This window comes from Calonectris borealis, chromosome 5 (assembly GCF_964195595.1).
Source record: "Calonectris borealis chromosome 5, bCalBor7.hap1.2, whole genome shotgun sequence".
Lineage (NCBI taxonomy): Eukaryota > Metazoa > Chordata > Aves > Procellariiformes > Procellariidae > Calonectris > Calonectris borealis.
The window spans coordinates 4,039,495-4,063,448 of record NC_134316.1 but is presented as its reverse complement, the minus strand read 5'-3'; the positions used below and the strand labels follow the sequence as shown (position 1 = coordinate 4,063,448).

Below are 23,954 nucleotides of genomic sequence, written 5' to 3'. Positions count from 1 at the left end.
CCGGGGAACGCCCAGGCTCTTACCGACGGTCGGGGCACCTTTGCGGACGTGGGCCCCGAGCACGGGCTGGTTTTCGCCCATCTACCGGCAGGGCCACCCCGTCCCGGCACGAATGAGTCACCGCGGCCGAGGTGTTGGGCAGCTTCCCCGGGCCACCTCCCCGCTGCCCGGTAAGGACCCGGACGCCCTTCCGCAGTGGGCAGCCCCGCGGGCCGGGCTGCGTGCGGCGCGGCGCGTAGCCGGCGGCGGCCGCGCCCCCGGCGAGGGGCGGTACGCGGAGCGGCTTCTTCAGCCGGCGGCGGCGGCGGTGCTGGGGCGGCGAGATGGCGGCGGGCAGCGGGCTGCTGCTGCAGGCGCTGGGACTCGCCGTTGTGCTACTGCCGGTGGTGCCCCGCGGGCCGCCCGGCGCGGCGGAGCGGCGCTGCTTCTGCCAGGTGGGCTCTGCCGGGGGGACGGGGCAGGGCGGGCGGCGGCGGCACTCTCTGCGTGGAGCTGGGGCTCCCACCGCGCGGGGGGTGCGGACCCTCCCGTGAGTACCGCTGGGTGCAGGTGCCTCAGTGCCTCGACTCCTCTCCGAGCATCGGAAAGCCTCCTGGGAGGTGCCTAGAGCAAAGGGACTCGGAGGGTGACTTCTGCCCGTTGAGCAGCCCCGTGCCCTCATCCTTGCCACCCTAACTGTATTCTCTCCCCGCCCCTAGCAGGAGAGTGTTTCAGTTAGGGGAGCAGTTCTTCCCTGACCACCCAGGTGCCTCTTGTCGGATGTTTCAGGGACGTGTGTTACTATACCATCTGGGAGCTGCCTCATCCCCTCTCCTGCAGGTCTGCCATGCTGTTCCTCCCGACTCCGCTGTCCAGGAGAGAGTGTGGCTGTAGCAGGCACTTGCTACCCTACCTTGCCATGTTCAGGGGTGAGCTGGGCTGCCCCACTTGTTAAAGCTCTTCCAGAGTTAATTCCCCTTGCTGATATGCCAGGTGTGTTACCGTCTGGCACTTGGTGCGCCTTCTGTTGATGTACAGCAATGAGAGAACCAGGTATAGTCAACCAAGAGATCAGACCAAGCGGCTGGATTTGGGGTAATGGTCGCTATGCAGCTTCCTTCTGGCTTAGCTTTGCACAAGCGCATTTGCAAGATCAAGGAATGAAGATGGTAGAATGTATTTAGTGCTTTATTTTTGTTGCCTTTTAAAAAATAAGGAAGCTATTGTAGAGCCTACTCTTGCTGTATTAAAAATCCAGTACTTAATTTGGAGTCAGAAATTGAGAGTGGAGAAAGAAAACAAATGCAATTGTGCATTTGGCTTTGCCTTCTGCTCTTGACAGTTTCATGTGGAAATGGTAAATACAAGCTATGCTGATAAAGAATTGAAACTCACGCATTTCAATTCTCTATAGGGTTTTTGCTTGTACGCTTCGTGTTTAACAGTGAAGTTTGTCTCCTAAGGATTGAAGTCTGAGTCGGGAGTGTGGTATGGGATAAGAAGCCCTAACCACTAAATTAACTGGCGTTCTGGCATAGTAATGGCTTGCAGGCTTTTTTGCCTGGGTAGGAGGAACTGGCACTATAGTTCATACGCTCTTGGTTTGTTGCAATGCGCTTCTTGTTTATGGAGTAGCGTATGCTTTGGTTTAGTTTTCAGTACAAGTGTTCCGGTTCAAGATTTTTCCAGACTTTATTGCCTTTGGGAAAGTGTGTTACGTAGGGCAGCATTTCTCAGTCTTACTAACCGCTTAACCTTTTAAAAACACACCCGAGGGCTGCCTCATCTTTTTGTAAAAAATAATCTGCTGATCATCTTGTGCAGAACTGGCCTGGTGGTTTTTATTTACCACCAAATGAAATATAGGGCAAGCCTTAAGTGGTGTGTTTTACCTTCTTTTGTTTATGTACTTGAAAGCCTGGGTATAGCTTTTGGTTTCCTCCTGTGAACCATCTCTTGCTGTCTCATGGGTTTGCTAGATTAAGAAACTTTGACGTAGGGTGAATGGAAGAGCTTTGACTTGTCCGTCAGCCCGTGTTGGGACAGTTGACAAGGGCTCCTTTTGAGAGCACTTGCTGTAGCGATATTTCAAACTCTGACTTAAGCTGACCATAATTTTGGAATGAGCATTGCGCTCCTGCCTGTACTACTAAGACCGATGCCTCACCTGCTTTTTTTCACTGTTATTTTAGCTCTTCATTTACTTAGAGAGGTTGCTAACCAGTCCTGAAACTTTTATTAGAAACATCCATCTGTTACTAAAAACACTTAAGTTTCACATACTGTTTCTGCTTTCCAATCTGTCTCATTAGTGCTGACTAACATTTCAATATCGGAGTTCCCTCAAACTTTACAGACAGCTCTTCCCCACCCAGATATTCCTGTTTGCATTAATGCTTTAGTCAGCCATGAATCAATTCTCCATATTCCTAGTAACTATTGCTCATTCGCTGTTTACAAACTGATGTAGCTGTATGAAGCTGATGTGCTGCAGGTGTTTGGCAGACTGGGATTTTGACTAGGTTTCCGGTCTGGCAGAGGGCTGGTTTCCTTCAGGGGTGTTTTTGTGGCCAGTACGCTGTCATTAGGGGTGAGTCCGGGCACTGAGAGTTACCTCGTTGTACCTGAACAGACTTCCAAGCCACTCTTGCATTCTTGTTGAATTGGTGTTCACTCAACAGCCTTCGGGGTAGGAATTCATATGTAGCGCAGTTGCCGATCTCTGTGGAGTGGCTCAGGAGGTAGCTTCCAAGTGCAGAGCAGCTGCAGATCCTTCTTTGCTAGCAGATGCTTTGAGGTGCCATCTGACAGCACTTCAGCCTCTGTGTTTTAACCCCATCCTGAGGCTTCCACATGAGGTTTGCTTCTGCATGAGCTCCAGGAGCCCCCGTCCTTGTTTTCTGGGCAAAAGATGGGGGGGAAAAAGCACCTGGGCCAGCATATGTGGCTTCCAGGGCAGATGCTGGGCATGACTGTCCTCACCTGCCTGCCAGCTACTCGCTCCAAGTACGCTGGCAGGGATGAAAGGGAGACCTAGCTGGACTGAGTGCCACAGGCAGCCAGAGCCATAAATCACTTGTGCAGGGTGACTGCAAGGAAGCTTCTGCTGGGGCAGCAGGGAAGGCATCAGCTTGCCATCAGCCTAGGACTGGTGTGGCTTGTCTAGAAGAGCAGGCAGCTGCCGGTGAAGTTGGTACAGGCTAAAAGCAACTCCTCAGCCACTGTGGTATTCCCTTCCCTGTGCCCTATTGTAGCTGCAAGTGGGAGATGCGAAAAAGAGTTTGCCTTCTTTCCTGCCCAGCTGTGCAGTAGATGGTGGTCTATGGGTCTGGGACGAAGCCCACAGCAAGAGAAGAAAGCCCTAAATCCACTGCCCAGGGGACATTTCCGTGACATTGGGTGAAGCAGGAAGAGGTGGAGAGAGACAGACCAGCAGTGCAGGGGAGAGCAGACTGACAGGAGCCTGGATGGATGTAAAGGAAGATGAAGCAAAGGCCAAACCCAAGGATTATGCAGAGTCCACGTGTGGTAGTGTTTCAACCTGTGTTATGTACACAAGGCAGGTACCTCGGTGTTAAGGGATTGGGAGCGACTATTGCAGAGGGCCAGCCGAACACCTTTCTCGGTGCTTACTCAGCAGCCGGAGCCGCTTGCGTGGCGTCTGTCCTGGCGGCTCCTTTGCATCTCTTCCCACTGGGCAAACCCAGCCCTGCCCGTCGGTCTCATGCCAGGCTCTCACACCCCTGCTGGGTGGAGCACAACCCATCGCTGCCGCTCAGCTCGGTGATTCACAGGTGCCAGCAAGCACATGGCACATGTTTGGGACTGGATCAATGTATGTTTCATCTTAAACAACTGTTCTAATTATTACAGGCTGAAGATGTAGATAAATATTTTGGGGAGGTGGGAGGAAAGTGTTTTAAGGCACCACCCATTGCAAGGCATGTTTGACACGTGCAGTAGCTCAACTGCTCTGACAGCAGGAATCGAAGTCCAAAACAAGTGAGTCTCTGGCTGCATACAGGGCTGAAAGAAACAGGTTCTGGGGTGGCAGGTGGTCGCGGAGCAAGAGGGAACTTCTGGGATGAAGACCATGCCCTGCCAAGTGGTCTGATCCTGCCCGCTTCCCTGTGTCTTAAAGCGGTTGGGCAGTAGCATCACTGGGGCTTGCATCTTGGTCTCTGAGGAGACTTGGCTGTCGGTGCTGTCTTCTGTACTCCTTTGGCTGTGAACTTTGGTAGGTTGGGCACGTACAGGTGGTGTCACCAGGCCTGGCTGAGCTTTTTTTCTCAGCAGCCTGGTGGCTTAGGAGGCAGAGCAGGAAGGTAAGCAGGCCAGTGATACCTTATTAGCCATGTGCAGGCTAGGGAAATTGCCCATTTCTGCACAGTCTGACTGAAATGCTTGGAGGAAGAAGGAGTTTTCCCTCTGACTTGAGCAGACCTCAGGTTTTCCCCAGCACTTCTCCTTTGCCCATCCTGCCCCCACAGGCATGTTCTTGGTGGCATTGTGGCTGATCTTGCCACCACTGCTTTTCTAAACCGAGCAGTGGATATTTGGAGATCTCCAAAGCATGATGCCCATCTACTCCTGAGTATTGTGGGAGCATCTGTAGTGCTTCACCCTGGATTATTTTCACGATGATGTTTTGCCAGGTTGGTTCTGGCTTGAATTGATTGCTAGACATAGCAAAGACAGGCCTGGCGCACATGGTATGTGCTGTTTCAGTTGGGGGCCGGCTGGGTGCTCTGATGTTACCTCTTACAGGGATGTCATTCCCTTGGAGTGACGTGTTTGTCTAGCATGGGTACAGAGAGCAGCTGAAGATTATCCACAAATCTTTGTAGGCCATTTTTAGACCCAATCTATAAGCTGCCTGCCTCAAAGGATGCCAAATTTCCAGGAAATAAAAAAATGTGGTTGGTTGGTTTTTTTGTTGTGGTTTGTTGTGTTGGTTTTTTGTTGTTTGTTTTTGTTTTTTTTTTTAATTTTGAAACAGCTTTATATTGGGTAACTGGATTAGCAAATTGCTGCTGTTTTTTACAGGGACAATTCAGGCTAGTGGAAAGCTTAATTGCTATGCTGTTAATCTTCATTACCATGCAAAATGCATGACAGAATACGGTACATGTGTGAGGATGAGGCGATGGGCTTCAGTGTGAACACAAGAAATAGAAGTGAGCCTCCAGATAAGGTGTCTTAACAAAACCTATTTGCTCAAGTGGAGTAGAGCATTCTGACATGCTCTAATAGGTTTCCCTTCGCTCCTCCTTAGATCAGTGTGGCTCAGTCCAGAATATCAAAGCCCTTTTGAAAAAAGCTGTTTCCAAAATACTGATTCCTGCTGTGGAGCAGTCCAGATCTAGAGCCTGGATTTCTTCCTCCTCTGTCCAGGGTGGGAGGAGGAAACTTGCACTTGCCTTTAAGGTGCTCTATGCTTAATCCAGGCTATTCTTCTCTCCGCTTCCCCATTTCGTATGACTGTGTGCTCTGAGGGCAAGTGCTTCATTTCTGCCTTCCTTCTTGGAAGGAGGGCAGGGAGCTTCATTTCCACAGTAGTAATTATAATTGTTTTATTTAAGTTGATGTGTAGGTCTTACTGAATTATCTGAGGGCTCTCCGGAAATGCGTCAAGGCAGGTGGCTCATGTCTCTCACGTGGCTCTTTCTTTTCTCTCTGTACATAATAATATATTTTGCTCTTATTGTGAAGGTTGGAGTAGCACCTTTGCTTTGGAATCAGGGAGGCTTTTTCTTGAGGCTTGCAGGGTTTTACTCTCTTTCCTGGTTCCGACTGCTGAGATGCCTGTGACTTTGGTCATCTGATGCCTTTCCTGCAAGAGGGGTGAAACCTGCTTCTGTTTGCTCTCCCACAGTGTTCAGCAACCTTTAGGCTGGGTAAGTGCTTTAGAAGTAAGAAAAGGGGGAGCCCCTTAAATACAATCCAGCGCCTTCTTAGGTCTTGTGCATCCCTCATCTGCCTGTTTGTTCCTGGCCTCCCCTGGGGAGCTTTCATGCCACCACTCAGCAGTGCGCTCTGTCACACTTCACAGGAGCTGCCCGTACTGATATTTCCAGGCTTATTCTGCTTGTCTCTGCTTCCAGCTTTCTCGTGCACAGAGAGAAGGCAGAGATTGGATGTTACCCCCTAGAACAATAGTGTGGGGTACGTTGTTTCCATGCTGTCTGCTACCAGGATTTTGTAGGCTTTCTGGGACAGAAGTGGCAAGAGGGTTTCTTATCACAAACTGTGGCAAACATCCCATTCTTTGCTTCATAAATCAACAATATCCATTTAAAACAACTGCCTTGATCTTAAAACCCTGAATTTATCTGACACTGGGGAATGGCAGCTTGCCATATGTTGTATTGTTACATCAACGTCCAGGAAAAATCCCTGGTGTGCTGTTGAGAGTGAATGAGTAGTTAATACTTGATTTTGGCCAGGGTGATTTCCCCAAGTACTCGTCAGGGGGTGTGGGGGAAGCAAAACTTCTTCCGAGTTGTGCAGCTTTGTCATCCAGACAGTGATCTACGTGTCAGAAAGCCATAGCTGAATTTGTGCTACTTTTTTTTTCTTTTTTTTTTTTCTTCAGGGCTTGCACACAGCTTGTTGAATTGTTCAGGATGATGCAAGAAGTATTGGCTTTCTACATCAGATTTAGAACAAATGTTTTCGTGCCAAAAGGCTCTCTGAGGCAAGGAGAGAGACTGTTGCAGTTGCTGTGGTTCTGATTAAATCAAACAAATGGCTACAGCGCAGTTGATTAACAAGGACTTTCTTTGAGTGCTGTAGTCCTCGGCACTATTGTTGCCCGACTGGTCCCTTATGCAAACGCCAGCTCTCACCTGTATGCCATCCTACAGGAGCGACATACTGAGGCTAGTCTCAAACGGGAACCTCAGCTGGCAGCATGTATGGCTCACAGCTGTTACAGCAGCCGATATCCAGTGTCCTGCTGGATTTGGCCCTGACAGAAACATCTGTGATCTGCATAACTGTGTTTGATGTGTGGACAAGGGCTGTGTGGTTTTTGTGTATGCGTGTGACACAGTCTAGTTGAATGTGTCTGTCATACCTGCTTTTTAGAGATGGAAGCGTCCATCTGATGCCTGTTACTCAGACATTAGCGAATTCTAATATATCAACGTGTGTTAGAGGAAAAGTGTTCCCAAATAAAACTGCCTGTCCCCAAGCAACAAGTACAGGACACATCCTAAAGGATGCATCAAAAGAAGTTCTCTGCCAATTCAGTACAGTCTGGTTTAACGTTGTTTAATTCTGGTTAAACTTAACTAGTTGACTCGCTGGTAAAAGGAAAGAAAATTGTGAATTGTTTTATTGTCTGCAGTGTTAAAAAGTACTGGCTAAGTTGTTCATATTTGGTTGTTTGGGGTTTTTTTTATCCAACAGGTTACTGGTCATTTAGATGACTGCACCTGTGATGTAGAAACCATTGATGCCTTCAACAACTACAAGCTTTTTCCTAGACTGAATGAACTTCTAGAAAGTGACTATTTTAGATACTACAAGGTAATTTTCTCATACAAGAATTGTATTTATTTTGTGTGCTGCCTTTTTTTTTTGAGTCTCCCTTGAAGTTATTGCTGATCTTTTTAAAATCAGATACTTACATTTTAATCCTGATCTTTTAAGAACGCAGTCAATAAGTGGGACTCTTCTGTTATCAGGAGAATCTTAATGTGGTACAACATACTTATAAGATACACAATTTTAAAGATATTTTCTGATGCATTTTTTCCTCTTAAGAACTGAAGCAGTAGACCAACGAAATTACTTCTTTCATTGAGCTGTGGCTCAAAAATGTTGATGACCGGAGATCCACATTGTGTAATAAGAGAATTGGTAGTGTCTCCCCTGACATGGAAAGCCTGGTTTAGTTACCAAACATTCAGGCGAATTGATGGCTGTCACTGCCAGACCATCCTCATTAGACAGATTATTCTCCCATTCAGTGAGATTGCATGTACGTGACTAAACGTGGGGTTTGTTTGAGTATTTTACCTGCTGCATACAGATACTGAACAGTGACGGTTGCCTGATTGTTTCTGCAGACAAAACAAGTATTTACTCTTCTGTAAGAACAGTTTAAAAAGTTCCCAACTTCACTGCACTGCAAATTAGAATAGGCCCATATGTAAATCACTGGGGTAGAGCTCCTTCTCCCTGCTCCCCCTCTCTACCAAACCCACAAAATCTTGTTAAATGTTAATTTAACAATGGTTAATGGTTAACAAACCATTTAACATAATTTAACATAAACCAATGTTAATTGCTTTGGAAGAATGATACTTGATACCAACTCACACAAAAGAAAGAGTAGGACTTGTTAAAGAAGTTAATGTCCTTTCCCATTCCAGTGTTGGGATTTGTAATAGAAATACAAAGATTGGTCTGCATGAAGCATGAATGGAAATATCGGTGTGTGAAAGCACCAGAAGAAACAGCCAAACAAGGATTAAAAGAATAACCTGTACTGATAACAAGGACGTGAGCGATAGCAATCAATCTGATTAACACCAAGGAATTATTTGTTCCCATTGAGCCCAGAAGGCTTGCACACCAACAAGTCCAGAACACAGATGACTTGACAGCAGAAGACCTGCGCTCTGGCCACAGGAGGATGGTAGCAAAGCTCCAGCACATCCTCTTCCTGCTCCTCTAGCAGGGAGGCAGGCTGTAGTCCTAAGATGCCCAAAATAAGGAAACAAAATCAACGGGGAGCAAACTTCCCCCAAGATTCATGGAGAATGAAGTGAGCAATATTCCAAAACCAAAGATTGCCCCATAGTAACTGTTGGCTCCTAAAGGGTACAAACCACCTGGCCAAAACCTAGTTTGTCATTGCCCAACAGGAGCCTCAGGATGTGATTAGGAATCAGTGGCCCATCTGTCCTGTCTTCTGTGTTACCACAAACAGTCCTGGCCAGGCTGCACGGGCAGACGCATCTCGTATGAGAGACAAGAGAATGTGTGTGATCAACTTTGTTTAAGATAAATAACACCGTCTGTTTTCACTGTCACTGCACTCAACCTTGCACTAAGTTTTGTTATCTGAAGTCTTGCACTAAGGCGCTGAAGATGTGTGTTGGTAAATTGTGGTGTGGAAGGTTGGCTTAGTTGCTCGGAGGAAATGTGTAATAGGATAATATGTTATTTGTAGGTAAACCTAAAGAAACCTTGTCCTTTTTGGAATGACAACAGTCACTGTGGAATAAGAGACTGTGCCGTAAAGCCCTGCCCATCTGTAAGTAGCAAATTCATTCTTTTACCTCTTTTCTATGTTTGGCTTTTGCAGATCAGGAGGAAGAAGCAGGCAAATTCCTTACTCTTCTCATTATTGTAGCTATAGCAAAACTGTGGCTCTGATGGAGCTTTCTTAGGTGCAGTAATACTGGTATCCATGAGAAAGGCCAAAATGGTAAATTCTGAAAGTTTAAAGAAAGGCTAGGCTTTTAATAGCTGACCCTCCATGAATGGCCAAAAATTTGTCCTGGTCCCTCTCTTATTTTTGGTATTAGTGAGACGGTTTTTGGGCAAATCCACTGTTGTTAAAAGAAGTGCCTCTTGTGTTAACTGCCAGGATATTCACCCTGTTGGCCCATGAGCTACACTGTGATTTGCAGTTTTGGCTGACGAATTTGATGAGGCCCTTTCCAGCCCTCTCTCTTTACGTGAAATGGTTCTTTCCGAGTCCTGTTTCTCGGTTCAAAAGCAAGCACTCTTGTCCCTGTATCCTGGACAAAAGGGTTTTGTTCATTGAGCTAAAAGAAAACATCTTGACTGCAGGTGTCTGTCTTGAAAAGAAGGGGCCGAGAAAGCGAGTGAATCGGAACTTGGTTGCTGGGTAGATGGAGTGGTGAAAATGCCACCCAGCCTGGCTTTGTGGGTTGGCAGCCAGCAACAGACCGTCTTACGCTCTCATTCCTAGGTCTCTAGAGCAGTCAGCGTGTATGCTAATGGTGCGCAGGGGTACGCCACGCTGATGGTGCGATGAGTGCTCTCAATGAAAGAGGCCTCCTGACGCTACTTACATGCATTTTTCCAACTCGCTGCTTTATTTTCATGTATGATTTAAAGTATGCTGCACCTGGTAACTCTGTGGTAACCTGATGTAGTGTAGATGTGGGCTGGAAAAAAAAAAAAAGCTGCTACAACACCTCAAAAGAATCTGGTACAGGTGCGTGTGTGTGGGCATCAGTCGTTACATAAATTCTCATATGTATGTTAAATTCATTTGCCTTCTCAGCAACTACCCTATCCCTCAAACAAGTGTCCTTTGCTTTCCTGGTCTTCAAAAAGCACCTATTATGGACCCAAAATGGAATGATGATTTTTTTTTTTCCCCTCAAAAATAACCCTACATTTTGTTTAAATACTTTTTTCCTTAAAAAGGATGTTTTTGGTAATGATGATGACCAATGTGACAGAGTAATGTTATAATTACATTAGTATTAGCTAGAAGTTGTTTTTATTTTAAGAACTGTGTCACTGCTGTTTTTAATTATTTTGATTTGGGTCCATTTCATTCTGAAAGCAACAAAAATAACTCTTACTCATTGCTTAATTTTTCTCTTCCTGTGCTGTTTGCCATCATAGTATTTGCTCCCGCAGTGTAGAAGTGGTTTTACTGCCTTCCTACTGATGGAGGAAGTGGAATTTGAGGAGAATTTAGGGCCTGACTGTCTTGATGTAATGCCCGGGCCGTGTGGGGCTGGCAATGTTATGTGATGGAGTGGTAAAAGGGGAGTTTTTGAATGACGTGTATCAGGGGCTGGGAGTTGCAATATCTGAGGAGGCGCCTGGGCTCCTCCCGGGAGCGCTGGCATCACCGGGAGACAGGATGCCAGACATCAGCTGACCAGAGGCAACTCCAGCTCCTCTGAAGTTTATGTTGGCTTCCCCAACCTCACGCTTGGGTAAGCAAAACATAACCTGACATAGCACCCGTTGGAAGGCCGCTGACCTTTTGAGAAGCGGAGTCTTGCGAAAAATGAAAATAAACCACCAAGAATATTGCTTAACCTTAGTCTGTGGAGGAGCCAGAAATTGGATGTGTTGTAAGCGAAGCTGAGTGCTTTGATTACCTTCTAACTTCTAGAAACTGTGGTAACCTTCCTAATCTTTCTCAAAGATTAGGCTGAAAGGCCTCATCAGCCCCACATGTAGCACATGCTCAATTTTGTCTTTCAGGATGAAGTCCCCGATGGAATCAGATCTGGAAGTTACAAGGTAGGTGTGCCTGTGTGCACAAAATGATGCAGCTTATAGGACCAGTTTTGTGTCACTGCAGCTGATAAAAGCTGCCTTAATCAGATGGGCAGTATTTGTTGGGATGTGCTTCGTGGCTAAATTTTTACCCTCTTGGGTAAAAGCATCCCAAAAAGTGTTTGGGATGCTATAGAGCCTTTGAGGTGGCTGTCCTGAAGTCAGGTATTCCCCTCCACTGACGTAGAGCAGTTTAGGAGACTTCTCCAAGAGCAGGTATTGTCAGGCACAAAATGCTCCTACAGCAGTGCCAGAGGCTGCTGTGAGTCCCTGCAACAGTCATCACAATTGCATAAGCCTCTGAATATCTGCAGACATCCTGTGGAAATACAGGGTGGGATGAATCATAAAAGTGTTTCTGATACTTAAACTGCTTAGTGCATTAAGGGCAGAATTATAACAGCAGAAAAACTGCTTTTTAATCCTCCTCTCTCCCCACCCCTTTGTTTTTCAACCCAGTATTCGGAAGAAGCCAATAACCTTGCTGAAGAATGTGAAGAAGCCAAGAGACTTGGAGCTGTTGATGGCTCTTTGAGGTTTGACTTCTTTTTCCACAATCCTTACTTGTCTTGAAGGGAACTTAGTATCAGTGCTCTTTCTGATAGTCTTTTTCCACTTACTTTGCAGCAAGGAGACCCAGCAGGCAGTGCTCCAGTGGACACGGCACGATGACTCTTCAGACAGCTTCTGCGAAGCTGATGGTATAGGGACCTGTTTGATCTGACAAGTCTTGTAGTGGGATTTTAAGCACCTCTGCAGAACTTTCAGGCCAACGTGTAATATTTCAGCAAGCCTGGAGCATATATAGCATTTCTTCTCTTTTCCACCCGCCCTGCCCTCAGTATTTTGAAAATAATATGATGCAAAGCTTCATTGCTGGTCAGGGTCTTGCCGTGTTTAGCAGGTTAGCAGCTTGGATGGAGCATGCTCAGAGTTTGCTTTGCCATCAGCGGCCTTGCGCTCCGATAGCTCTGAAGGCCAGAGAGCTTTACCCTGCTGCAATGGGTTGATGCGTAGAAAATATTATGCACCTGCCTCTGTGGAGAGGGATGAGCTGGTCTCTCTGCTGGCAAGACTGTTCAGTATGCGAAGGGGTGGCTGGATCAGCCTTGGAAGATGTAATTTTCCTTCAGAAGTTTTTGTCACTGACCCAGCACTCTGCTTTGCAGACATCTATTCTCCTGACACGGAGTACGTGGATTTACTCCTGAATCCTGAACGCTATACTGGCTACAAAGGACCGGATGCCTGGAAAATTTGGAACAGTATTTACGAAGAAAACTGCTTCAAGTAGGTGGTTTGGGAGACAGGTTTCACAAGCCTGCAGGCGCTTGTTTTTGCAGAGGGGCTGCATGTGCTTTAACTGCTCCATTAATCCCCATCCTCCTGTCTTTGCTGCAATGCTTGTGCAGTGTGGGCTGTCAGAGGAGGGGACAAGCCGTGTGGCTGCCCCGTGAGCCCCCTTCGGCTGTTCTTTGGACCACAGCTTGCCCTGGTGCAGGCTCCTGATGCAAGCCCTGCAGTGTGGCGAGACAGCCGCCTGGCAGGGGCTGCACACCTCTTGTGTGATGCGGTGCTGGGCACGCAGTCCTGTCCTCCCTGGCCGCTGCAGGGAGCTCTCTGCCCAGTCTGTGTGCCGATTTGAGCTCTGCTGTGGGTACCCCTGGGGCTGATGCACGGTACTGGTGGGCATTGGTCTGTAGTCTTGCCTGCTCTGATCTCTAGTAATTTCTTCCCCATTCGTACTGGTGTATCGTCTTGCACCACGGCCGTGGGATAACGTCCACTAGCACCTCTGTGGACACTTGAGTTTTCCTAGCTGTTCTTTCTAAAGAAAGAAAGGGGGGGAAAAAAAGAGAAAGCCACATTTTGCTCTACCCCTTTCCAGTCTGAGCAAAGCTAAAGCACAGAAGGAGGTCTAAGAACTCCTTAGGCTATTTGACTGCAGATAAGTAACTACCTCTGCTGTGCTGTGTTTCTGCACAGCAAGGAGACAGTCACTTATTTACATATCTTATTTAAATTATTATTTTTTCTTCCTCTTAGGCCTCAGAATGTAAAAAGACCTTTGGCATCTGGTAGAGGTGAGTCATTTATTTATCTCACTAAGTGGTTTAGTAGTGTACTGATCCTAGCTCCAGGAACAGTAAATGCTCTCTGAGCTACTTCTACTGAATAAGAAATATGTTGTAGCTCTTGATGAAGTGTAGAATTTTATGGCTAATGCAAGGGCACCTGGAAGTGTGGCTTTCTAGCATCCATCATGGAGAAAGGAAGTCCGATCCTCCACTCCTGGAAGAAGTATGAGCTTTGGAGGGACTGGGAGCAGGACCGAACCTCGAGCTCTTCCTGGGTCTCTGGTTTCTGTACTCAGCAATGCTAAACCATCTGTGACGGACTGAAATGAGAACCTGGCCAGGATCCTCTGTGGAAACCATCCAGCAGGAGACACACTGCCCTAGGGGCTAAGACTAGACAGTGTAAATGAAAGTAGGGAAGGGTTTTGGAAGCATAAGAGCTTCTTGCCCAAGGCTGCTAAGAGACCCCATGTCTCCTGATGCCCCATCCTGCCCAGACATCTAGAACGTCATCAACCTCACTCTTTGTGTTTGACCTGAACACCACTCCAGCAGTACCCTTTGGGGTGATCTCTTGATTTTCCCTAAACTGTAGGTGCTTTCCCACCTCCCTTGACCCTTGTGCAAAGGAGCAGCACTGGTGAAGGAAATGTACAATCTCCTTTAAAATACCAGTGCTTCCCTTGACCACCTCTGTTATTTAGGGCAAGATCTGAATGAAATAACACAGGTACGTTGAGGGGAGAGGGAAGGACTACTGTCTTGCAGACGAGGAAGCAGGAGGACATGAAAATAGAGGGTCTGACCTGATATCTGCGAGAGTTGTTGCAAGCAACTAATAAATTGCAGGAAACAGGGATGGGCTCCTTGAGTATCCTGTTGGAGGTCACACAGGAGATCCCTGGCAGAGGTAGACACCTGCGTCCCTTATTTTCCAGTCTCTCCTTCAGCTATGTGGTGGGTTTACTTCCTTTGCAGATATTGATCCCTCCTGCGTTGGTCAGGTTATTCAGTAGCATTGCTCATCTGGTGTGTTCACTGCCGCAGTTTGAGATGTCGTCTTCTGTGTTCAGAACACTTCTAAACCTCGCTAGAGAGGCTCGCTCTCTTGTCAGAGCAGAGTAACAGAGCAATCTTAATGCTTGTGCTTTGGAGTTTAATTTTGGTCATGTGTAATTTTTATCTCCTCTTTTCTCTCCCTCCACCACTCATGCTTTTTTCCATCAGGAGATGATGGAGGTGAGTAGCACTCTGTTTGTTTTTACTGATAACAGAAACAAATGTGGCTTCTTTATCACGCTGTCACAAGCTCTACCATTACATAATGCACCTGGTTAGCAAAATCATTATTCAGGCAAAATCAGAAGTTGTCTTGAAATTCTGCTGTGTTCAGGACCCTGTGGAGAGATTCCTCTGAGCTCCCGGTCCCTAAGGCCAGCCCATCCTTGCACAGAGGCCTTAAAAAGCACCAGCAGTTTTTTCAGAGTACAAGTCGCATTTGAAGGTAGTCACTGAAGTGAAGTGTCGTAAGCTTCAGGAACAGGACTTGCGTTGTGGTTTTTTTTCAGTGCTTGTTATTGCTGAGAAAGCAGCACTCAGGCTGGAGCTGTGACAAGACTCGTAGTCCCAACAGCCTCTGACAGCTGGTAGGAGCTGGGTGCCCAACTCCCTTAGGCCCTGCAGGGCTCACATCTGGGAAGGGCTGTGCCCTGGAGCTGTTTGTCCTCTGCAGCACTGGGCCTGCGTATATGGCATGTCTTTTTTTCCATATTATCTCCAAATCCATGTTTATGTTCTCCAGATTACTTTCAAGCATGTAGTAGCAGGTAGTGTGAAACACTTGACTTGTGTGATTGTACACACTGGGTTGCACTGTGTGGGTTTTTTTTGGTTGGTTTGTTTGTTGTGTTGTTTGGTTGGTTTTTTAATAAAAATACCCCTCTCCCTGTCCTGGCCAGAAGAGAAAAGCAATCTGTGATCCGTGTTTCCCCCTGCGCTGTGCTGTTCTGCAGCACTTCTGCTCCCCCCAGCCCTTGCTGAGATGGGTGGGAAAGACCACGTGCTATGTTTAGCTGGTGCCACACTGTGTTATAGAAGCATCAGTCAGAAGGGTGGGGAGGAAAACTATTTTCATGCTTTTCTAATGCTCCTTTCCCTGCTTCTGCAAACTGGAGTGGGCAGAGGTCCTCTGGGGGCTGGCCTCAGAGGTGGTTTCAGGGCATCAGGCTTGGGCAGTACCCTCCCCTCTGCTGTTGCCCTCCCGTGCCGCCGAGGGGAGGGTACAGCCCTGTCTCATTCATGTATCATCCTGTTGTGCTCTGAAAGGTGTGGCCAAAGCAGTAGCCTAAACCACGATATAGTGCATTAAAGCCCTCCTGCTGCTGTAAGGCATCTCAAACTGATGTGCTTGTTTTCCTTTTGTTTCCAGGGCATACGTTTTACAAGTGGCTGAAAGGTAATCCTTTTTCTAAACTTGGTTGCTCTTCCTGGGATGAACGCAAAATAGCCAGGGAGTGGGTGGGAGTTACTGGCCACGCTCAGGGGGGATTAGATTTCTGTCTGACAGCCAGGAGAGGAAAATTTGATGTATGCTTTCAGTATCTTAAAGTGCTCATTTCTTTTCAGATGTCTGTGTAGAGAAACGAGCTTTCTACAGACTCATTTCTGGTCTCCATGCAAGCATCAACATCCATTTGAGCGCCAGGTACCTTTTACAAGGTAAATGCTACTTTCTGCTTTAGCTCTCCTGCATCAGTCCTAAATCGACACTTCTGTGTCTCAGCTAAATGCTAGCTGGAGCCTGTTCCAGCAGGGTTCAGGCCTACTTCTCTTCCCTCCCTCAGCACACAGGTTGTGTAACAGAATCAGGAATGCAGTTACCACATGCCTTCAGGTCTGAAAATGGCTGGACTGTGCTCTGCACCAAGTCTTCCAGCACGTATTGCTTCTATTCTTCCTCCAGGGTTATTTTGGAGTGGGTTTCTAACTGCATATCGAGGCTGTCCCTCGTCTTTATCACGGTCAGTTTAGCAATAATCTCACCTAGACTGTGAAATGCTTGGCTGGGCTTTCCCAAGAGCCTTGATCCGTTTCCATATGCCATTTCCATTTCCTTTGCGTGCCTTTGTCCATAAGCAGCTATCTGAAGAATCTAAATTGAAAATCTAGGGTGATGTGAAAACATGATTTGTGTGTGTCTCGTGTGTCCAAGGGCTGTGGCATGCTGCTCATGCAGGTTCTGACTGACTTCCTGAAGGATTTAGTCATGGTAGTTTAGAGTGGTACCTATGGACCAAGCCTGCCACCTTTATTCTGCTAAAGCGTACAAAAATCAAGTACAGATTTAGAGATAGCTGTTGGAATTTGGATAAGTAATTTAGATTTAATTAAGTAATTATATTTAAGTCTCTACAGCCCACGTAGGCCTCACCTTGATGTGAGTTAAGTTACGTTAGAGTTGGGAGATAGAATAACAAGAGAAACATCAAAGGCAAGAGATGAGTTGGGACTGCAGAGAGGATTAGCAAAGTAAGGGTGGCTACAGACAGCCAAGTAAGTGTCTGTCTGGCTTGTGTAGAAAGGGATGGCTTCTGCTGGTCAAAGGCTACAGGAGATGGTCTCTGCTCTGAGAGGAGGTTCCTTGGCTCAGCGTGGGTCCATGCAGGGATTCCCATCTGCAGGTGCCGCGATCACCTTGTAGAGAGCCTTCCTCACTCAGAGTTGGGGAGTCCTTTCCTGCTGGGCTGGTTATCTATTGGTGATTTAGAAGATAAAGCTTCTCCCGTTTTTTTCATTTTTATACATCAGCTTGATACGACTGTATTATCTTCCACGACATCATATAATCTTACGTACACGATGAGATGAGCAAACAGAAGCATTCTTTGAACGCTGTGGGTTTGATAATGGAAAATAGAGGCCAGTCTCCCCCGATCCTTGGCTGCTTTTGTTCTCTTGCATTTCCACAATAGAAGGAATTCTCCTAAGATGTCCCCGTTCATTAGGGACCCTCCCAACCTCTGGCCCCCACGCTGCTTCCCAGTGCAACGTGATCAGGAGGCCTGCGCTGTCTGCCTCTGCAGACACTCAGACCGAAGGAGAGACCTCTTCTGAGTTCTGCAGTAAGTCGGCAGCTTTTGTGGGCAGGAGTGAAGGAACAAAGGGACCTCCAGTCCTCTTCACTTGCAGACAAATGTTGAGCTATCACCAGCTTACATAGAGCTGCTCTCAGAAACAATCAGCTCAGCTGACAAGAAATTCCTCAACTGATTTAACTCTGTTTAAAATGGGCAGCCTCTGTTTTTAGCTTCTGCTTGTAAGCCTGGGTCATGTTTTAAACCAACTGACCCAGCTCTGCAGGAGTTCTGCACTTGTTGGGGTTTGAGTTTGGTTAAAAGCATCCCTCTCTTGACTCTTGAACAATTTGCTGTTAGTGAAAGGGCTGTGACTATTGTGAAGCTTGGATCTCCCTGGTTAGAGTTACATTTCACCATTTAGCCTGGGACGGCAGGACGAGATGAACCACAATTATACCCATCCACCTCATGTCATTGTTTTTGGTTTTTTTTGCTCTCTCAGATACGTGGTCAGAGAAGAAATGGGGCCCCAATGTTACAGAGTTCCAGCAGCGATTTGATGAAGTCATCACCAGAGGGGAAGGTCCCAGAAGGCTCAAGAACCTGTATTTTCTCTACCTGATAGAGCTGCGGGCCCTATCCAAAGTGCTGCCGTTCTTTGAGCGCCCAGGTTTCCAGCTGTACACGGGGAATAAAAGTCAAGATGTGGAAATGAAAAACCTGTTGCTGGAAATTCTCCGTCTGGCCAAGTAATTACATTCGGTACCTGGGGAGAATGGCTCTTTCAACTCTGGCATCTCTGAGCGTGCTTAACCTTTCACTTAAAGCGCCTAGAAAGGCAGGTTCTGGGTTCGTTCTTGTAGGGGGATAGTGTGATTTGTGCAGTAGGATAATATTGCTGGGAGTACGTTGGTATCTGTATTCAAATTGCAAAACAGGGTAATTAAGCCCACAGTTTAATAGTCTAGGCTGCCTTTTTGATTTAGCAGAACTGAATTTAATAACCGCCTATGTGTCAGCCCTGAAATTGGCTACCTGTTTGACTCATCTGTGGAATACCACTCTTGGCTTCGTGTTTTTGACTAGAAAAAAAAATCCTAAACATGTTGGTAACAGAGATTTGGGCTGTTGGACAGAGCTTGGAGTAAGAGGAATGGAAGATACCGGAACCAGATGGAAATGCGTGTCTCCTAATGCAATCGATGTTTGAAATTTATCTTGTCACACTCTCGTGCCTTCAGTGCTTAATCTGTTAGAAAACAGATTACAATTGCTTAGAAACCGTAGAGCAATTGCTGAAAACGTCTCCAAGGTGAGATGCAAGCTAAAATTGAAAGCCTCCAAGAAATTTAAGAAACAAGCAGCTTGACTTAAAATATATGTAGAGACGTCCAATGTCTAACACCTATCGGTTTCATTTGCGCACCTAACCAGATACTTCTGTGGATCTGGACTTCAGCTGTACAAACCGTAGCTGTGGAGAGCTAAAACTCTTTTCATTCTGTTTCAGGTCTTTCCCACTGCATTTCGATGAAAACTCATTCTTTGCAGGGAATAAAAAGGAAGCTGCTAAACTAAAGGTAATTGGCCAGCCCTTCCCTTTGGGGCACTTGCTACCTAAAGGGTATTTTCAGGTGTATGTCTGGGATAATAGTAGATGTAAAAGGGTCTCCCAGTACGTGCAAGGTACCGGATCAGGTATTTCCAATTCCTTTTGCTTTCTGAATGGTTTTGGATACTTGTGGGTAACTACAGACCGTAGGGTGTGCCTTAAGGAGAGTGGTGAATTGCTGCCTCCCACTTCAGGAGGCATTTCCCTAACTCAGTCCCACTGAATTTAGCCTGAAATCCAGAATTAATACATTATTGGATTTGGATTAATACATGGAAGAAGTCCTAATTAGTGTGTAACCACGATCAACTTGAATGTCTTTTCCCCTAGGAGGAATTCAGGCTACACTTTAAGAATATTTCTAAGATAATGGACTGTGTTGGCTGCTTCAAATGTCGCCTGTGGGGGAAGTTGCAGGTAAGATTTGTCAGCAGCTGGGGACGTGTCTGGAAGCACCTCGTCTGACGGGAGCGCAGATGCCGTTTGTAGATACCGGTCAGCTCCTAGATACAGATCGGGGCTGCTTGAGTTGTTACCGCGTCCCGTCAGCAGGAAGCAGTGTGCTGATTCCAGCTTGCTGGGCCTGGCAGCAGCTGCCTGTTGCCTTTGCAGGTGAAAACTGGGTTAACCTGCTACAGCTGCTCCCCGGGAGAGGGGAGGGGGTGCAGAGGCTCTGGCAAGCGAGGCAGGGGGTGCTATAAAACTGGGGGTTCAGTGAGATCTGCAGGGAATTTTACATGGGGTCAAACCTAGACAGAAAGCCTCTGTTGGGTAGCTCTGCTGTCACAGTAATGCTAAATAAATAAAGCATCCTGTTTTGCTCCCTCCTCTGAGCTGTGGTAACTGAAATCCAGGTCTTGCTCTGTTAAGATGATGTCAACAGGAATCCTTGCAAAGATGAAGGAGGGAAGTAAAGTTAAACTTGTGAGTCAGGCCCTGTATGTCTCCCTGCTATTAAATGACCTTGTTTGTCACGCACAGACGCAGGGCTTGGGGACAGTGCTGAAGATCCTCTTTTCTGAAAACCTGATAGAAAAGATACCTGAAAGTGGCCCTTCCTATGGATTCCAGCTGACAAGACAAGAAATCGTTGCCTTATTTAATGCTTTTGGAAGGTTAGTTTAAGACTTTTTCCTCTACTTTTACACAAGCTGCTGTGTTGCATCCCTTTTAACTTAAACAGTCAGTTCTCATCAGCAATATTGGTGTTAACTCCTCCTCTGATCATACTGTCTCATAAAGAAGCTCTCAAATATTAAGATGATGTTAATATGGAGTGCAACAGTTGGAACAATTTAAAACAGCTTCTTTATACTCTACACTTCTGTAAGAAATTCAAGGAAGCATTTGTATTAAGATACAAAGAATTTGGTGATTTTTAAGAAACTGCATGACTGTCCTCGGAGCACATTGTCCCCAGACAAGGGTTGCTGTTCTTGCTCTACATTTAGAGCTCTCCTTCAAGCTTCTCACTTCCACCAATTTGTTCCCAAATCTGTTTGTAATGGTTGCATTTAGCAGGAATCCATCAGTCCAGCCCTTGTGGAGCGCTGGATGAGGAGTTTTTGGCAGTGAAGGAGGGTAACGTGGCCTTTAGGAGAGAGAGGCGATTGCAAGACACTCCGGTTATACATTACCGCCTAGTGGTGTTGACAGACCTGGAGTTTCTGGCAAACAGGTTTTTCAGTGGATTCTTCAGGCGACGTTGCTGCCGATGCTGGGGCTTGAGGGTCCTGCTGAGTCTCACTTCAAACCTACTGCAGTGTGAATGGCCAGCAATGGGGAGACCCTAATGTACATCAGTCAAATTTGGAAAACCCGAGAATACTCTTCCCCAGGGATGTGGTGGTGCTCCCCTCCTGAGCAGAGTTCCCCTTAGGCCAGAGGAGCTGGGCTTCCTTCTGCCTTTCTAGAGCCGTGTCGACGCAGCCTTTGGAAGCAGCATGCAGGAGACTTACGGACCCTCTGAACATCTGTTTGCACAGGAAGGTTGCAGGCAAAGAGCCTTTTTCTTTCTTCCCCTTCCACCTCTGCTGCCCAGCTAAAACTTTACCCTGGAAGTCCTCTGCTGTGTGAAAAGACTGGGGCCAGGCAGTGCTTTCTCAGACTCCAACTTCATGTCCCACCTACCTGGATTAGGAGTGCCTTTTAAAATAGACCTCCATCTTTTGCTTGTTGTTGACAAGTGATTTGGGTTATTCAAAACCTCCTTAAAACAGAAGCTTGTCCTGGCTGGGAAGGGCAGACCTCTCCTTCACGGGAGAGGCGCTCACGGCCGTATCCTCAGAGTCTGATCTGGCATCTTCGCTGATGCTCCAGGGGCAAAATGCATTCAGCAAAAAAATAAGGTAGGCAATTAAAAAAAACAACCACCACCTTCAGAAGAAACAAGCTTATATTGCAAGGAGACTCTGTGACCTGCCTGCACAGCTGGTAATATTATGGGCTGTTTCTTAACCTCTAGTTAATGGGTTTGCCTGATCACTGCTGAGCTCTCTGTAACATCCTGTTCCACTGTGTTTTTCAGTGTTTGCTTTAAAAAGAGTCTGCAAAATTAGTGAAGGGCCCGACTGTAACCAGAACCTAATTTAGCTGAAATTCTAAATTCTCTCTTCCTAAGAGCTGCTTGAAGCTTTACTTGATAGCAGTCCCTTTCTCTTGAATTTTAAATAAGGCGTGATGCATATGTTACTCTAATGTTTCCCTTTTGCTTTCCTTGCACACAGGATTTCAACAAGCGTTAGAGAACTGGAAAACTTCAGGAACATCTTACGAAATATGCGGTGAATTCATTGGAGAAAGAGAGACTCAAAGTCTTACTGCTCGGCTGTTCTGGGTTCTCTAAAAAAGGACAAATGCCATCATTCCATCACACTCCCGACCACTACATGGTGAAGACCACTTGCTGGACCTTCTGTTCCCAGCTGATTGTCTGTAACCTGCTGATGCAAATATTATGTACAAGGAGAGAAAAAAAAAGCTACTTTTTTTTTGTATAAAAGTGGGGACTATATGTAAAGTTTATTTTATATATTGGAAGATCATTCTGAATAACTTCTTTAAATGTTGTTGTACTGTTTTGATGGATTAGACCCATCTCTTTGCCTTCAGAAGCTGGAGGTAGGACAAGAACTGTGACACTGAATAAATTTGGGGAAAATTCCTTGTCTGCTCCTTGATTCCAACCAGCCCCTCACTTACGGTGTCTCTATGCTAACTTCCTGCTGCATAAAGATCGCAAGGGATTGTAGGAGCCCCCTGTGCTTCGGAGCTGCTGCTGTACAAAGGTGCCTTCCTCCTCCTGGTGAAACTTTCTCGTGGCAGCGGGCTGTTCCTGATGGTCTCTGCTGCGCTAGCCCTGCTGCGCTGGCTGCGTGCTGTAGGCTTCAGTGATTGCTTCCTCGTTGAAGGCAAGGGGAGATGAACCAAGAAGCAGCACGCTGGAGGAACCCTGCTACTCGCTGTTTGGCCAGCCTTGTGCCTCCATCATGCTAAAACCTTAGAGGAGCAACAGTGCTGGTTCCCTGCTGCCTGGTGAGGAGTAGAAGTGTGCTCTAAAAGGTGGCTCTGGGTTTTGGTCTCTTGTGAGAAGGAGAGGGTGGGTAACGATGAGGCTAAGGCAAACACAGGGCAAGCACAGCCCTCTTCTACCTGCTGTCAGGAACCAGAGGTGTGGCAGAAAACAGGGCTTTGTTATGAGCCCTGCAATGCTGCTCTGCTTGCAGCCAGCGCCTGAGGGCACACCCCCCTCCTCGTTTAGGGCAAGGGGAGCCAGCAGTCAGCTGTACCCCTGCACCCCACCTGACTGGCTGTGGGGCAGCAGCTGCTGCCAGGACCCGACTTACAGCCTCTCTCCCGCAGCCCGTGCTGGGACCCGCTGGCCTTCTGCCCCTCCCAGCCTGTTAAAGCGGGTTTGCCCTCTTTTGGGATCTGCTCGTCTCACACTGGTAGCCGGGCAGGGCTAAAAAGGGAAAGGACGTACTCGCCGCGGGGCTGCTGCTCCTCAGAGGCGGCGCAGAGCTGCTCAGTGGCTGAAGCCAAGTTGAATTTTACCGCTCCAAGGACAAGCAGCTGGGGAAGTAGGACAGAGAGCTGCTGTGGCAGAGCAGAGGTCAGCCGCAGCCACCCATCTATCTCGGCAAAGCGAGGGGCGAGACACCCCAGTCCTGCTGCCAGCCGGGTCCCGCAGGGATAGCGCCAGCCGTGATTACACCATCCGCCTTCGCAACAGGGGCAAAGGACAGGCTCACGCGTGGTCAGCGCTGCCAGAGAACAGACACCCCCAGCACGGCCCCGTGCAGCAAGGGGGTGCAGTGGCCCCAGCAGCCATGCTGCTGTTAACCCCGAGCCCCTAAAACATGCTGTGGGGGCAGGTGCTGCTGCACAGGAAGATGCAGCATGTGCTCCAGCTAAGCTGCTGCTGTTTGCAGCGAGCTCAAGGCCACACAGATAAACGTGTGCAAGGAAATAAGGGAAGCGGCAAGTTACTGAGCTGAGGTTTTCAGCTCCTCCGCAGCTCCGTGCCGCAGAGGAGGCTGGAGGGATCGCAGGTCCCGAGAAGGGGACAAAGCACAGCCCACGCCCTGAATCGTCTCCCGACCTGCCCTGGGAGCTGTGTGTGTGGAAGCACAAGACAGCGAGGTGCAGAGGATGTGGTTCAAGCATGTTGTGCCTCACGAGCTGGGGACAAGGGGAAGCACTACATCCCTCTGAGCCATAGCCAGCCCCAAAAAACATCAGAGGATAAGGCACGCTGTGAGGGCAGGGGGAAAGAAAGCTGCTCCGCTCTCCCCAGCCCCAGAAAACCACAGCTGCAAAGGGGAACTGCAGAACCCCTTGCAAAAACCACCTCTGGGTGCTCTGCAGATTGAGGGGATGCTGCAGTCACACTGGAGCGAGCTACACAGGTCTCAGCCCTCA

At 47.5% G+C, this 23,954-nt stretch overlaps 1 protein-coding gene across 2 annotated transcripts; it reads left to right on the top strand.

Annotated features, from left to right (window-relative positions):
- The first annotated feature begins 304 nt into the window (after positions 1 to 304).
- ERO1A (endoplasmic reticulum oxidoreductase 1 alpha) lies at positions 305 to 22,194 on the top strand. Of its 2 annotated transcripts, XM_075150758.1 has the most exons (16): positions 305 to 434; positions 7,393 to 7,512; positions 9,164 to 9,247; positions 11,194 to 11,232; positions 11,728 to 11,804; positions 11,896 to 11,969; positions 12,438 to 12,558; positions 13,315 to 13,352; positions 14,574 to 14,585; positions 15,775 to 15,801; positions 15,972 to 16,064; positions 17,925 to 18,171; positions 18,933 to 19,002; positions 19,365 to 19,451; positions 20,016 to 20,149; positions 21,761 to 22,194. In XM_075150758.1, exons 1-16 carry the CDS (start codon positions 324 to 326, stop codon positions 21,819 to 21,821), a joined length of 1,395 nt encoding a protein of 464 aa, XP_075006859.1. In that variant the 5' UTR covers positions 305 to 323; the 3' UTR covers positions 21,822 to 22,194. The 2 variants fall into 2 exon arrangements, with proteins under 2 accessions (XP_075006859.1, XP_075006860.1); XM_075150759.1 differs by lacking the exons at positions 11,194 to 11,232; positions 14,574 to 14,585.
- Positions 22,195 to 23,954: the final 1,760 nt, after the last annotated feature.